Source organism: Hydra vulgaris, chromosome 12 (genome assembly GCF_038396675.1).
Source record: "Hydra vulgaris chromosome 12, alternate assembly HydraT2T_AEP".
In the NCBI taxonomy this organism is placed as follows: Eukaryota; Metazoa; Cnidaria; class Hydrozoa; order Anthoathecata; family Hydridae; genus Hydra; species Hydra vulgaris.
In genome coordinates, this window is record NC_088931.1 from 55,836,988 (window position 1) to 55,851,799 (window position 14,812).

Below are 14,812 nucleotides of genomic sequence, written 5' to 3' on the forward strand. Positions count from 1 at the left end.
TGCACATCTTTTTTAGTTAATAGATTAATATTTCGCGTTTTACTTAACTTTCCTCTGAAATAAGTTTTATTTTTATTAAGCTTTTAGAAAATATTATATAAAAATAATAAAATTTGCAAACACACAAAGTTGTATATCAATAAATGAACATAAAATTTTTCTTTACTTTTAACTAAAAATCCAAACTCTTTACTATACTCTTAATTTTATATCTAACATTTTAAGTCAATAAAACGTTATATGGAAAAATAAGAGAAACATTTGTTTTTTTGAGAGGTGATATGACCGTATTCAGCCCCCTGTTCAATATCTTTAATTCACAAATGTTTTTTTTACATAAACAAGATAATATTATGAAGATAAAGGAGGTTGGTTAGTCGATTTTTAGGAGGTTGGTTAGTCGCTTAAAAAAAACAACAGGAGTATTGAAATATTTCAATCAAGAACTGATAAATACTCTAAGGAAAATGGAGATTCTATAATGTTATTTTTAAAATTTATGAAGTTTTACATCCCAAAAAAACTTTATGGAGCTTGTAAATTGGGGTTGTGTTTTTCTAATTTTTTTTTTTTTAAATCATTTTTGTAAATGAAATTTTTGTAAAGTTAAGAAATTCTTCAAAACTAAATAACCTTGATCAACTTATTTCAGGAAAGATTTTAATCCGTCATCTAGTAACTACCAAATATTAGCATTTGATTAAGAATTGCAAAATTTAATGAAACGTGACATGAAAGCACTTTTAAAAGTAAATGGGACTAATAGAAGAACAAATTGTGGAACGTGTAACATGAATTTTATTAAATTAAAGCCGGAGACAAATTTAGCGCTTATGATGTGTTTTGTGTTTTTTATATATATATGCTTGGGTGGTGCACTATTTCTCTTATTGGAAGGTCAATCGGATTCGAAACTTACTCAAACAGCTTTTGAAAAATTGATAGTAAGTTCATTTCAATATATTTCATCAAAATTGCCGAGTAAGCATATTCTGTATAAATAAAATTTTTAATTTCAACTTTTAATTAGTACAGTTTAACATATTTTGAGTTTAACTATATAAGTTGTACTCTTCCGCATTTCAGAAGCGTCTTAACTTTTCTTATAATGACTACCATTTACAAATAATTAAAGACTACTGCGACGAAACTAATGTTATCGAAAGGAGGAAGTTACCAGAACACGAGAACCTTTGGAACTTTTTCGAGTCGACTGATTTCACCTATCAGATAGTTACAGCGCAAGGGACCGGTAAAAACTTAAATTTATGATATTTCAATTTTTTAAGCTAGTGATTGCTGACATATTACAAAATCTTTGTTGCCATACATTCATTAAATGCAACCATGTTTTAAAATAATTTAGTTCAATTTATGGTTGTTTTCAAAACATTTTGAAGCATTTAGTAATCTCAAGTGAAATACGATTAGAATTTACGTTAGCTCGTCTCTAAATTTTCTTCAACGTATCTTATTAACTTTAGTTTTCAAAATAACCTAATTAGATATAATTATATAATTAGATACAATTATATAATTACTTATTAATTATATAATTATATAATTACTTGGAAAGTAAAAAATAGTTAAAAGAGTAGTTTACTTTTTTTTTCTTTTTTTTTTTTTTTTTTTGCAAAAAAAAAAAAAAAAAAAAAAAAAAAAAGGAAGAATGGTTACTTAATTTACTTAATATAGAAAATAAGAATGATAATTGCTGAACAATGTCGGCCTAAAGATAATAATATATTACAAGAGGAGTATTAGTAAAAAAATTTTGTAATATGTAAACAATCTATTTAAAATATCGCGTTATTTCTAATAAATGTGAATAATATTATTCAAAAAAAATTTTTAGTCACTATTTTTAACTTATTTCTCTTTTGGGAAAAGTAGCCTAGCATCAGATATTATTTATTGGGAAAAGTAGTCTAGCATTAGATATTATTTATTGGGAAAAGTAGCCTAGATTAGATATTATTTATTGGAGAAAGTAGCCTAGCATTAGATATAATTTGTTGAGGAAAGTAGCCTAGCATTAAATCCTATTATCCAGCATGCACTTATGTGTTTTTTATATTATTAGGACAAACTTCTCGTATTCTTTACACGAAAGGAGGAAAAGTAGCATACATCTTTGTTGTTTTGCTGGGTGTTCCATTAGCTGCATTAACTCTCCGAGCAACTGGACAGCGCTTAAACATGGTTGTATATTCAACAATACGTTTTTTTAACGTAAGGTTATTTCATCGTCAGCTGACGCCTAACATTCACATAAAAGCGTTAATTTTAAATGTGACACTGCTTTTTATAACTATTGGTATTGGTACCATTATGTACGTGTCAACACAAAACTGGACAATTATTGATAGCTGGTATTATACCGTTAGTATAATTTTTACTATTAGTAACAGTCATGAAAAAATAATAAACAATAACATAAAAATCAATTCTAACAAGGATAAACTTTTCAGAGCTTTATTTAACACTTACAGCTTTGCAGCCTTTACAGTTGTTTCAAGCCTTGCGTGGAGTGCTCATTTGTTTACAAGACATATGAGGTTTAAAGCGCAAAATCAAACTCTTGCCAAAAATGGTGACAATCGTGTTCACTGCCCTTGGGTTGAAGTTACCCACGGTCAACCACTATCTCCGTGTAAAAGTAGCAAGGAAAAAGACACTGATCGAGAATCGGTGTGTTAGGCATATAGAATTATAAAATGCAACCATTATAGTTTTTTAAATATTATGTAGGATTTTAAATTTATTATTTCAAACATTAAATTTGTATCAGAGGATTATTAGCGGGATGTGGACTGAGATAATTGGTTCCTAGCACTTCTGGTTAATCCAATAATAATAAATTATTAGATGAGCTTACTAAACTGCAATACAAACAAAATAATAATTATATAACAAATAATTCAAAATAAAAAATACTTTATTTTGCATCGAAACGACACAACATTGAAAATATTTATTCAGCTATATTTGTATAAAGCTGTATTAAAAAAAAACTCATAAGTTTTAATAAAAGTAATTTGTATTAGGAACTTTTATAGACCTATCCAAAGCGTTTGACGTAATTAAAAATAAATAATCATGACATCTTACTTTAAAAAATACTATCCTAGATTGGTTTAAAAGTTATCTGTGCAACAGACAACAATCCATTATTTCAAACAATAATAAATAATCAAAATTACTAAAAATAAAATGCGAAGCTTCCCAAGGTTCCATTCTTGGTCCTTTTTTATTTTTAATTTATATTAACGATTTTCCACAATCCCTAAAAAAACTCGTTGCAATAATGTTTGCTGATGACACAAATTTATTTTATTCATTAGCATCAGTTAAAGACCTTTTTGAACGATGACCTTGAAAATCTAAACATCTGGTTCAAAGTAAATAAATTATCTTTAAATAGAGAAAAATTAAAATACATCTTGTTTCATTCCAACCTGCAGATACATAATATACCAAGCATGCTACTTGTACTAAAAATTGATAACATAAAAATTAAAAAAACTGAAACAATTATATTTCTTGAAATAATTATTCTTTATTATTTATCATTCTTGGAAACCCCATAAAAAACAATAAGTACAAAAACATCGAAAAGTATCGGCATACTTTACAAAGTCAAACCAATACTTTCTCAAGAAAATCTAAAAATTATCTACTTTTCTTATATACAATGTTTATCTGACATATGGTAATATTGTTTGGGGAGTACAAATAAATCCAAACTAAATTCTCTATATATACAACAGAAACACGCATCAAGATTGATTTACAATAAAAATAAATTTACTCATATCGATCTTTTACTTAAAAACTAGAATGCATTAAATATCCAAGGCCGTGCCTGACCGACGTTTATTGGGTGCACCACACATAGGCGGCTGAATTTAAAGGAGGCCAAAAAACTATAAGAATATACCCACATATATTCCGCATTCAGTGCTGTAAAATGTAAAAGTTTAGTAAAAAACTGCGAAATAAAAGTTCATATTATTTTAAATTTTGTTGTATTTTTCTTCATATACAGGAATATTTTGTTATACGTTACGAATAATATCAGTATCATCACTATCTTGCTGATATTAATTTTTTTCTTCACGTTAATTAAACTGTTTATTTTGTTTTTGCGCACATGTCACTAAGAATGCTGCCGGCGCGGCGCCGGCGCCTATCTATGGGAGCTTATTTGTAAATGAAATAACCACTATCCTTGCAAACCAAATTCAAAAAATATATTAACATCAATAAAAGAAGCAAAATATTTTTCAGTAATTTTAGATTGTACGACAGATGCTGGACATGTCGAGCAAATTACAATGATTTTCAAATAAGTACATACTAAAAATAATAAAATTGAAGTAAGAGAAAATTTCAATGATTTTTATTAAGCTTAAAAAAGTACTGGAAAATCTTTTTATGATTTCTTAATTCAAAAATTAAACTCTTGAACTAAATATTAACTGCATGAGGGGCCAGGGATACGACAGTGGGTCAAATATGTTCGGAAAACATATTGGATTGCAAAAATAAATTTTGGACAATTATCCACGAGCTTTGTTATTGCACTAATAATATTATGTATATAGTGGAGCATTTAAAAAGCATTTAGTTGATAGCTTTTGCTTGTCTTATGAAACAAATAACAAGTGTAGGAACAGGCATATACTTTTTGTATTTATTAATAATGTAGAATTGTATAATAAACTTTTGAAAAATTTTATGAGTATTTTGGCTATAACATAACTGTAAATAATATTCAAAGCCTTGTGAATACAGCCAAAAATTTAGCTCTCAACAACAAAAGATATTTGAAATATTTCTTTGCTTTTTATAACAAACCCATAAAACAAGGTTTGACAACCAGATAACCATCACAGCTTATCCTTTGTAGTAATGCTTATACTATCTCGTGTTCATTGAGTTGCAACATTGTCAGAGTACATCAATGTATTATCTCCTATTAGAAGTAAACCTTTAGCTTCCACAACCAAAACTTAAAACTTAAAAAATAGGCTGACTACAAGAGAAAATTTTATTCCAGAGAAAAAAATATTTTACGATTTTTGACCACTGGAACAGTAAAATGTGGTACTTTACAGTTTGTTTTGCGAGCAGTATTTTGCAATGAAACTGCTATAAAACAATTGTGTATGACAGAACTTTACTAACTATTTCTTAATGGAAAATTGAAGAAACCAATTCGGAAGTTGTTGGCTATTTGCATGAAAAAGTTCCATCTTGCAGCTGAAGTTATATCAGAAGATTTAATATTTTCGCAAAATTTATTTTGTGGTTTTAAATGTGTACACATGATAGAATGTAATAAAATCAGTGTTGTGATATTAGATATATTTATAAATTGATATATTTTTATAAATAAAGCTAAATGTTATGTAAATGTATATTATTTACAAGTACCTGCAAGTCGTGTGACTTGTAAATTAGGTGTTGCAAGTGGTGTGACTTGCAAAAAGGTACCAAGTCATTCCACGTTGCCTGCACATGTCAACTTTTATATGTCTTTGTTAGTTTTTACATGTATTACTCTGATTAAAATGTCGTAAAAGTAGATATAGAATGGATTTTTCTGGAGATTTAATATTTTATATCTCCAAAAAATCCATATACGAAATTTATTGTATAGTCTTTCAAATTACTAAAATGTTGTAATTTGTTAAAATATTTATACAAAATATTGGATACATTATATTATTTTACATAAATTTTTATTTACTTTTTTTAAAATGATTTTAGATTTTATTGACAAAAAAAATCAAAATAATTTGAAAATTTACAGAACCAAAAATTGAAAGTGACATGTCATGCTGATTTGGCATGGAATGACCAAACTGCAAGTGGTGTTACTTGCAATTTTATGATAGATGGTTGTGCCTTACGTTCTTGTCGTGTTTATTGTTAACAATGATTACTATTAAGTTTCATTATTAAAATTTAAATTTTTTATCATTTACTAAAAGCCAAGACAAACCAATTACAGTTTTTGTTTCAAAATAATGTATAGTTTTTCTTTTGCTCCATTTACTAAAAATATAGATACTTTGATTCATCTTGTATTGTGGTAAAAAAATTTTATACTTTTTAATAATTTTTTAAATTTTAAAAATGTCTCTTATTTTAAATAGTATCAATTTAAAATTAAATAAAAATTTTTTTTTAGGTTAGAGTTGCGGGAGAGGGGGAGGGTTTACGCCCCTCACCCTAAATCAATGTATATACCATTAGTATATGTTGTAAAGAATGGAATTATAAATTTTGTATTTTATATTAGATTTACTTATTTTAATAAAGATGAAAATATTTATATCAATTATTCATCTTTAATAAAAAGCTGTGTTAAACCATCACAACACCATCCACCCTTAACTCAAAAATACACCTTTCATATTTGGCCGTGGTCTGAATGCAAATTATAACAGTTTTTTATATATAAAAATTAAAACATTAACCATTAGTAAATGTTTCCAGGTGTATGAATATGTTTTTAATTCAATACAAAACTTATAATTCAGTTTCTGAATCTTTACATACAGCTTATGAAAAAGCAGCAGATGCAAAAAGATACTCATCAGGTAAAATAAAAATTCTTTTGTGAGCTTACTATTTTGCCCATTTTACCCATTTCTATTTTGTTGTGTTTAGTAGATGGTACATGGCAGAAACGTCGGCTTAATTCGATGAATGGAATTGTCACAGCAATAAACATGAAAATGTATTGACATTCATGTCTTGTCAAAGCATTGTAAAAAAAAGTAGTAGAAGAACCATATTAAAGCTTGATGTTTATTCAGCAATACTAAAGTTTAATGAAGAGTTTTTTGAAATAAAGTCAGTCTTTAACCAATATGGTATTTATGTAGTTAACCTTTTTTAAACTTTCATTTCGCAGAGATATTTACAGGGTTAAAATTTAGACAAAAATTGACTGACGATGCAAAACAATGCAAAAAAACTATAAGAACTATTAAATAAGCACTTATTGACATTGAAGATCAATCTGATGTTACAAAAAGCTATTCTTCAGGAGGTTTTTAACAATAGTTTATTTTTTAAATGATTTTAATGACACTTTGTTTTTTGTTTTTTTTTCTTCACTTTAAACATCATAACTTGGCCAAAAATTTATCAATTTGCTTGAAAATTTCAGGAAATATTTCCTAATATTATTCTCTAAAGAATGATTTTTGTGTGTGTGTGTGTGTATTTATATGACTGTTTTACTGAAATGCATAAAAAAATCGAAACAAAAACTAGTTTTGGCTTTGTTAATTTAATTTTTTTTCCGCTCATGCCTCTAGTACAGTATGTATAGAGAAAATTTGTTATATTTGATTCAAAATGAACTAGGTTTTCTTTAGTTAATAGGCTTTAGGTCATCAAAATATACTTATTTCTGCTGATTGTGCAGAAAAAATAATAAAAAATTAAAAAAATTTTTTTTTTTTGTATTAGTTGATGTAAACAATAGTTTGTTTACAAATAAAATCAGTAACATTTATTTTTCAAAAAAAAAAATTTAGGTGATGAACCTAATAAATATATTTTTACTTTATTATATTTTATAAAAAAGTTTAATTAAGTTTAATAAAGATATAAATTCCAATTATCCTTTAATCGTTCATTTTTTTTTCAATAAACCAATTATTATGCTATAATGAAGTTGCAAAGTTTATAAACCGGAACGTAGACTTGTAATTTTGATAATTAAAAAAAATACGCGTATATATTAATAACAATATAAATATTGGGTAAATATGTAGTATAATAACTATATTTATGAATAATTTGTAAACTTTATTATGTCAAAACAAATTGATTCAAGTAAAACCGGATCAAACTGCATACTAATCAATAAAAGTTAAATAACTTTTTAATTTTTAATTTATTTTTTATTTATTTATTTTTTATTAGATAAGTTATATAAAACTATATAAAACTATATAAATACATCTTTAAAAAAATTTCAAATTAAATGTAAAAAAAAACAAACGGTTTTCGGCGATATTCCGATAAAACCGCACACTGAAGAAAACATTAAATCTTTTCAAACGTTAACTTTTTTACTTATATTATTTTTCGCACAACTTATATTTAGAAACTATATTAAATTTTCACATTTTTTGCAACAAAAAAATTCAGAACCAACATATTGCTATAAAAAACATGTTTTTTGCACAACCATTCCCAAAACATCAATTTCTCACGTAACATTTCTGTGTGTAATTGTACTCTACAAATTTTACATTTTGCAACTTTTTATCTTTTGGCTGCAGGTGCTTGTTCTTCATTATTATTTTACTGTGGTTGCTCAGCAGAGGCGATTCTAAAAATAAAATAAGGGAGGGGGGGGGGGTGAATCCCTAAAAAGTACCAACCGATTCCTTAAAAACAAACAAAAAAAGGTCCTTAAAAACTAAAATTTACCTGACTGAATTGTGTTATATATCCAATTAGCCGACTAAATTCGTAAAAAAACTGACCACAACATGAAAATCACTTTCTTTGGGGAGGAGGAAGTGCAACATACCCCGTAAAATCGCCTCTGTTTCTTTGCATTGTTTTGCTTAGGCATTTGAGTATTTGGCATAAAAAGTCTACGCTTTGCGTTAAGTTTAGTAACTTTCTTTAAACAGTTTCCTTTGAAGCTTTTTCTTTATCTTTTTGTTTGAGGAACTCGAGTTCATTTTCTTCGGTCTTACATTTTGCGCCAAGTTTCGACATGTTGCACTGCTTCGATTTCATAACATACGATTGATTTTGGCTTAAAAAAATTGCTTCCTGTCCACTTCAATAATGTTTTTGCAACGCTCAACACATGCTTGATATTTATCAAAACTCAAAGCTGGCGTGGTTGCTAAATAACAGAGGCTTTTTTACGGGAAGGGGGAGGGGTATCTCAAAGGGCAACTCAAAGCTGGCATGGTTGATAAAAATGGTATATGTGCTAATGATGATGGATTAAACGTTTGCGTGATTGCTAATTTTTTATAATTTTGTTGCTTTTATTAAGTAGAAATAAGCCAGTGTACTGAAAACCAACAAATCAATTGCATCCAAACGTGTAAAACATATACCACTCTCGCACAGCAGTTTGAGCAACAGTGATAACTTGTTTATCTAAATTCTTATATTTTGAGTCTTTGCAATACTTGGTAAGAATTTCTTTCCACGCTCGTTTGACAATGGCAATAGGCATCTCTATCTAATGACAATTAATAGAAACTCCAGCCAATGGTTGTAGAATATGTTAGTTAGATAAAGAAAAGCATTTAAATAGGAAGCTTGCGCCAAATTGAATATCTTATAATTTCTTGAAATTTTAAATAAAAGGTTATGAGTCGTTATTAACGCAAAGTTTTTATAATCGGGTATCAAGTTAAATAAGGTTTTAAAATATAAATTTTGCCAGGGCACTGAATATGAAGCCACGTATTATATCTTAAACTTAAGTTACTTGTTTTGTTTTTTTTAAATAACGACTTTTTATGTTCAAACATTCTAAAAGATTTAAAAGTGAAAAACGCTTGCGAAAGTGTAAAGAACATTTAGAACATGACGAAGAACGTTTTTTCTAATACTCTTTGATATTATCGCTATCAATTAATATATCAGTTACCATTAATTAAAGCTAAAAAAATTTTTTGTGAAAATTTTCTTTATGATTAACTTATTGATTACATTTTCTATGAACGTTATTAGCAACGGCGATAGCAACAACATTTATTTTTTGCCTAGTCATTATTTACAAGCTTTTCTTAATGATCAACTGCACAAAAATTTTATGCTTTATTATGCCAGCTTGGTTTGAAAGTGTTTACTTAAAGTCCTCATGCCAAAATATCTATAAGTTAACAAGTATTTGTACCTAAGCAATCAGCATTTATAGCGATTCATACAACAAGCTTTGTTTGCATTTCAACTAAACATATTATATATATATATATATATATATATATATATATATATATATATATATATATATATATATATATATATATATATATATATATATATATATATATATATTATAAATTGTTTATAAATGTTATATTTTCTATCATCGTAAGTTTATATTATTAATTTTATTATGGTTATTTAAAAAAAAAAAAAAAAAAACATAAATTCAACTAAAACAAGAAACGTGGTCCAACGTGCATAGATGTCATAACACTAACGAAGCTTTTAATAATTTTTTAGATATATTCCTTGATTGCTTTAATGAAACCTGTCCTCAAGAGAACATACAAATTAAGACAAAAGCAGCTGCCAATCCGTGGATGGATAAATCACTGATAAAATGCTCAAAAAAGAAGCAAAAACTCTATAATAAATTAAAAAAAGAATAAAAACACTGAAAATGAGATAAACTACAAAAATTAAAAATATTTTTACCAAAATCTTATCAAAAAGGCTATAAATAAATACTATAGTAATCATTAAATGCAAATCTGATAATAAGAAAACGTGGTCCATCATTAATGAGATAATGGGAAGGAAAATAATAAATTCAACTTCTTTACCAACAAGAATTAATATTAGCAACACTGACATATTCTGTAAAAAACAAATCTCGAATTTAACAAATGTTTTATAAATATTGGTCCTAATCTCGTTTATAAAATAAGTCCAACATCTGATTCATTAAAAAATCTAAAACCCACAAATAACGCTATCATGTATGATAATGAATTCAACTATAAAGAATTCGAAGATGCCTTTTCCTCTTTAAAAAAAAGAAAGCACCAGGGTTTGATGAAACAACTAGCGATTTAGTTATATTCAATAAAATCAGTCTAAGCAGACCTCTGATCCATATACTTAAGCTATCAATAACATCGGGGATTTTCCCTGATGTACTTAAATTAGCAAAAGTAATTCCTATTTTTAAATGCAATGAACATTCAGACATAACCAATTATAGACCTATATCAATACTTTCTGTATTTTCAAAACTTTTCGAACGTGTAATTTATAATAGAATCTATAATCACCTCACTAAAAATAAATTATTTTACCTAAATCAGTTTGGATTTCAAAAAAACCTCTCAACAGAGCATGCAATCATTGAATAAGTTAATAAAATAACTGATGGTTTTAAACAAAACAAATTTACTCTAGGAGTATTTATTGACATATCTAAAGCTTTTGACACAGTTGACCATTGCATCCTATTAAATAAACTAAAGCACTATGGTATAACTAATAAAACTTACAATTGGATTAAAAGTTATCTTACCAATAGAAAACAATACGTGTGTAATATACAATCTGTTTTAAATGTTTTATATGGAGTCCCCCAAGGATCTATCCTTGGTCCACTCCTATTTCTAATTTATATAAATAATTTTTGCAACGCATCTTTAAAACTTAATTCAGTCATGTTTGCTGATGATGCAAATATATTTCTTACTAACAATGATATCAAGAAATTATACTTAGATATGAATATTGAACTAAATAAAGTAAATAATTGGTTTAGTGCTAACAAACTCTTACTTAACTCAGAGAAAACAAACTATATATTATTCCATAAAAAACACAAGAAGAAAACCTTCCTCTTAAGTTGCCTGACCTTATCTTAAATGATAACTTAATTAAAAAACAAGCCAGTATTAGATTCTTAGGAGTTTTTTTTTAATGAGAATTTATCCTGGCTTCCTCAAATAAGATATATTTAATCTAAAATCACTAATATAATTGGTATGATGTATCGAGTTCGCTCATATATCAATAAACAAAGTCTCAAACTAATATATTTTGGACTAATTCATTGCTTCATTAGCTATGCAAGCATAACATGGGCGAGTACGCAACCATCACTTAAAAAAATTTATAGTCTACAAAAACATGCTAGCAGAATCATTTACTCTAAAAATAAGCGTGAACACGCCAAACCTGTAATGAAAGATATGAAAATGATGGATGTTTATGAAATAAATATCTATCAGCATTTAATTTTTATGTATCGATTCAATAATAATCTCTCCAGCAATCTTTAATAACAAGTTTGAAATAAACATAAATGAAAACTATTAACTAAGTGCAAATATTAGTAACTCATATAAACTGCCTCAAAACTTCAATAAATATGCTGAATATAGCATTGCATATTGAGACCAAAAAAAATAAAAAAGGAAATTTTTAAAATTTGAGAATCAATTGTGCTTAAAGGGATCACCAAGTAACTTTAATTATTTTAGTATTAATTTTATTTGATCTTTTTTTGATTTACTGATTAGCGCAGCAGTTTTATGCCCATTAGGGTTTTTTAATATCTATATTCTATTAAAAATTTATAAAGGGGCTCTATCAAAAGATTGCGATGACGTATTGTCATTTTCATCTTCTTTGAGCCCTTGTCTGCTTAACTCTTTATTTTATAAAGATCATTGTAAAAAAGAACAGTTTTTATTTTTTATTGTATATACAAAAACGGTGTTTGTTGACAAGATTTTACTACCCTTTTTGTTTCTACGGACATATTTTTTTTTCTTGTATATATATGTTGATTATTTATTGTAAAACAGCAACAAAAAAAAAACAAAAAAAAACGTTGTTTGATTAATTTTAACGACTGCTATTTTTAACGAAATCTCAAAAAAGGCATAATATAAAATTACAAATCTTAACATTTTCCTATTTTTTCTTTTCTATAAATAAAGATGAAAAAGTAATACTCAATGAAAGACAAGTTTTTAAAGACGCGCTTTTACAGCTGATAATTAAGACTATCAAAGCGCAGTTACAGATCAGAAATTGACATTTTTATCAGGTTTGATTTTGGAACACTCCAAAAGTATATTTTTTTAATAAAAGTGTAATGAACCTTAAAAATTTGGATCCTTAGTAAACCAAAGGTGCAGATTACAAATTATTTAATACAACTTTTAAATCAAGCCTAGAATTTAGACTGTGGTTCAACAAAAAGTGTCACAAACTCAACACCTTAAACTTTTCTTGATTTTTTGGAGGGTCACATCTCCAGAAAAAAATATTTTTCAGTATTGTTATTTTTTCTGAAGATTCTACGTACTAATATAATGATGTAGATTACAAAAATCAGCTCTTTTAAAAATGCCCATGATGAGTTGTTCTGAAAGCAATATAACGACAAAAGCAAAATACCCTAAAATAACATGTATTTGAAGCCTTAAAACATAATGTGGGAAAATTTTTTTTGTTTTTTTAATTGCATCATTCGAAAGAACTTATTTTACACTTCTATAAACAATAAATATCATGTTGGAGAGATTTTTTCTATGAGCGAAAAAATTTAGGTCAATATATAGATTTTTTTTTAATTTTGCGATTTTGTAATAAACATAAGGATTTTACATACTGCATTAAAAACAAAGCCTGAAAATCAAAATTTTTTGATGTTCATAAAATAATTTTTTTAATATTTGCTTGAGTTTTTTTCAGAAAAATAAACAAATCAGCAAAGTGTGATTTATTTAAATTTATGCGCCACTTTAAATATTTAACAATATTTAAAGCGGCGCATAACTGCACCAAAGTTTTTTGACACAATTCAATTTTAAGATTTTTTTGTGATTTCGTTCTATAATTGTTTCATTTTAAAATTACAAAGGCTTGCTCGTACAAAAAGTGAATCGAAGTAAAAGTGATTGCTACATGCAACTCTGATTGTTTAAACTTCTTTCAGTGCATGATAGAATGTAAAACAGTTAAATTCACGCAACCTTTCGCAGAACTGCAAGTCGATATTATGTCAATAATAAAAAAATCGTTCCAGTTATGGAATTTAAAAAAACAAAGAGAAACATTAAAACTTTGATGAAGGAGAGTATTCCTCAATTTTTTCTGAAATTCTTACTATAATAAAGAAATCGTAACTGTTGAAATTTTAACAAGATTTTCAAGATCTTCTTTCACCTAACAAGTTGATATTTTTAAGTTATTATATTACGATTAATAATTGCAAATTTAATATATATATATATATATATATATATATATATATATATATATATATATATATATATATATGTGTGTGTGTGTGTGTGTATATATATATATGTGTGTGTGTGTGTATATATATATATATATATATATATATATATATATATATATATATATATATATATATATACACACACACACATATATATATATATATATATATATATATACACATATATATATATATAATTATTCATTTGTAAGTTATGAAATATATATTGTTGTTTGCATATATAACGGTAGCATTTAGGTAATTTGGGATAACGTGTAGAATTTGATAATGCTACCCAAGTTGTAAGCAACGGGCAAGTACCCGTAAACTAAATTACAGAAGAGTTTAATAAGATTTTGTGTCTGTAGGACCAAATCTTGCAAAAAACATTCCTATAGCAAACAGTTTAATGATTGATCTATGTTTTCCTCTAAACTCTTACTTGAGCTCTTTTGAATTGTCTTTTGAAGAGTTTGAAATTGCATTTAAATTGTTGAAATCTAACAAAGCAGTAGGCCCTGATGGTATTAACGGCAACATTATTATAAGTTCATTTGATGTTTTAAAAGATATACTCTTTAAGATTTTTTCAATATCAATTAAACAGGGAATTTTTCCACAAGCTCTAATATTAACAAAAGGTGGTGACATTGAGAATATAAGTAACTATCGTCCAATTTCACTACTTTCTGTATTCTCTAAAGTTTTAGAATGAATTTTGTACAAAAAAATTTATAATCATCTTACTATAAACAATTTATTATACAGCAATCAATATAGATTCCAAAAAAACAATTC

At 26.5% G+C, this 14,812-nt stretch overlaps 1 protein-coding gene across 1 annotated transcript; it reads left to right on the forward strand.

The window, feature by feature from the left end:
• The first annotated feature begins 352 nt into the window (after window positions 1-352).
• On the forward strand, window positions 353-2,785 carry LOC101241456 (two pore potassium channel protein sup-9). Its single transcript, XM_065813777.1, has 4 exons — window positions 353-546; window positions 653-944; window positions 1,087-1,252; window positions 2,084-2,785. The coding sequence occupies exons 2-4, from the start codon at window positions 720-722 to the stop codon at window positions 2,698-2,700; spliced, it is 1,008 nt and encodes a 335-aa protein (XP_065669849.1). The 5' UTR covers window positions 353-546; window positions 653-719; the 3' UTR covers window positions 2,701-2,785.
• The last annotated feature ends 12,027 nt before the right edge of the window (window positions 2,786-14,812 follow it).

Excerpts from the sequence above, each read along its gene's own strand:
- LOC101241456 (XM_065813777.1), top strand. The coding sequence starts at position 720 with ATGAAACGTGACATGAAAGCACTTTTAAAAGTAAATGGGACTAATAGA. Across the intron at positions 945-1,086 it reads CAGCTTTTGAAAAATTGATA|AAGCGTCTTAACTTTTCTTA; the intron begins GTAAGTTCATTT and ends TCCGCATTTCAG. Across the intron at positions 1,253-2,083 it reads AGTTACAGCGCAAGGGACCG|GACAAACTTCTCGTATTCTT; the intron begins GTAAAAACTTAA and ends TTATATTATTAG.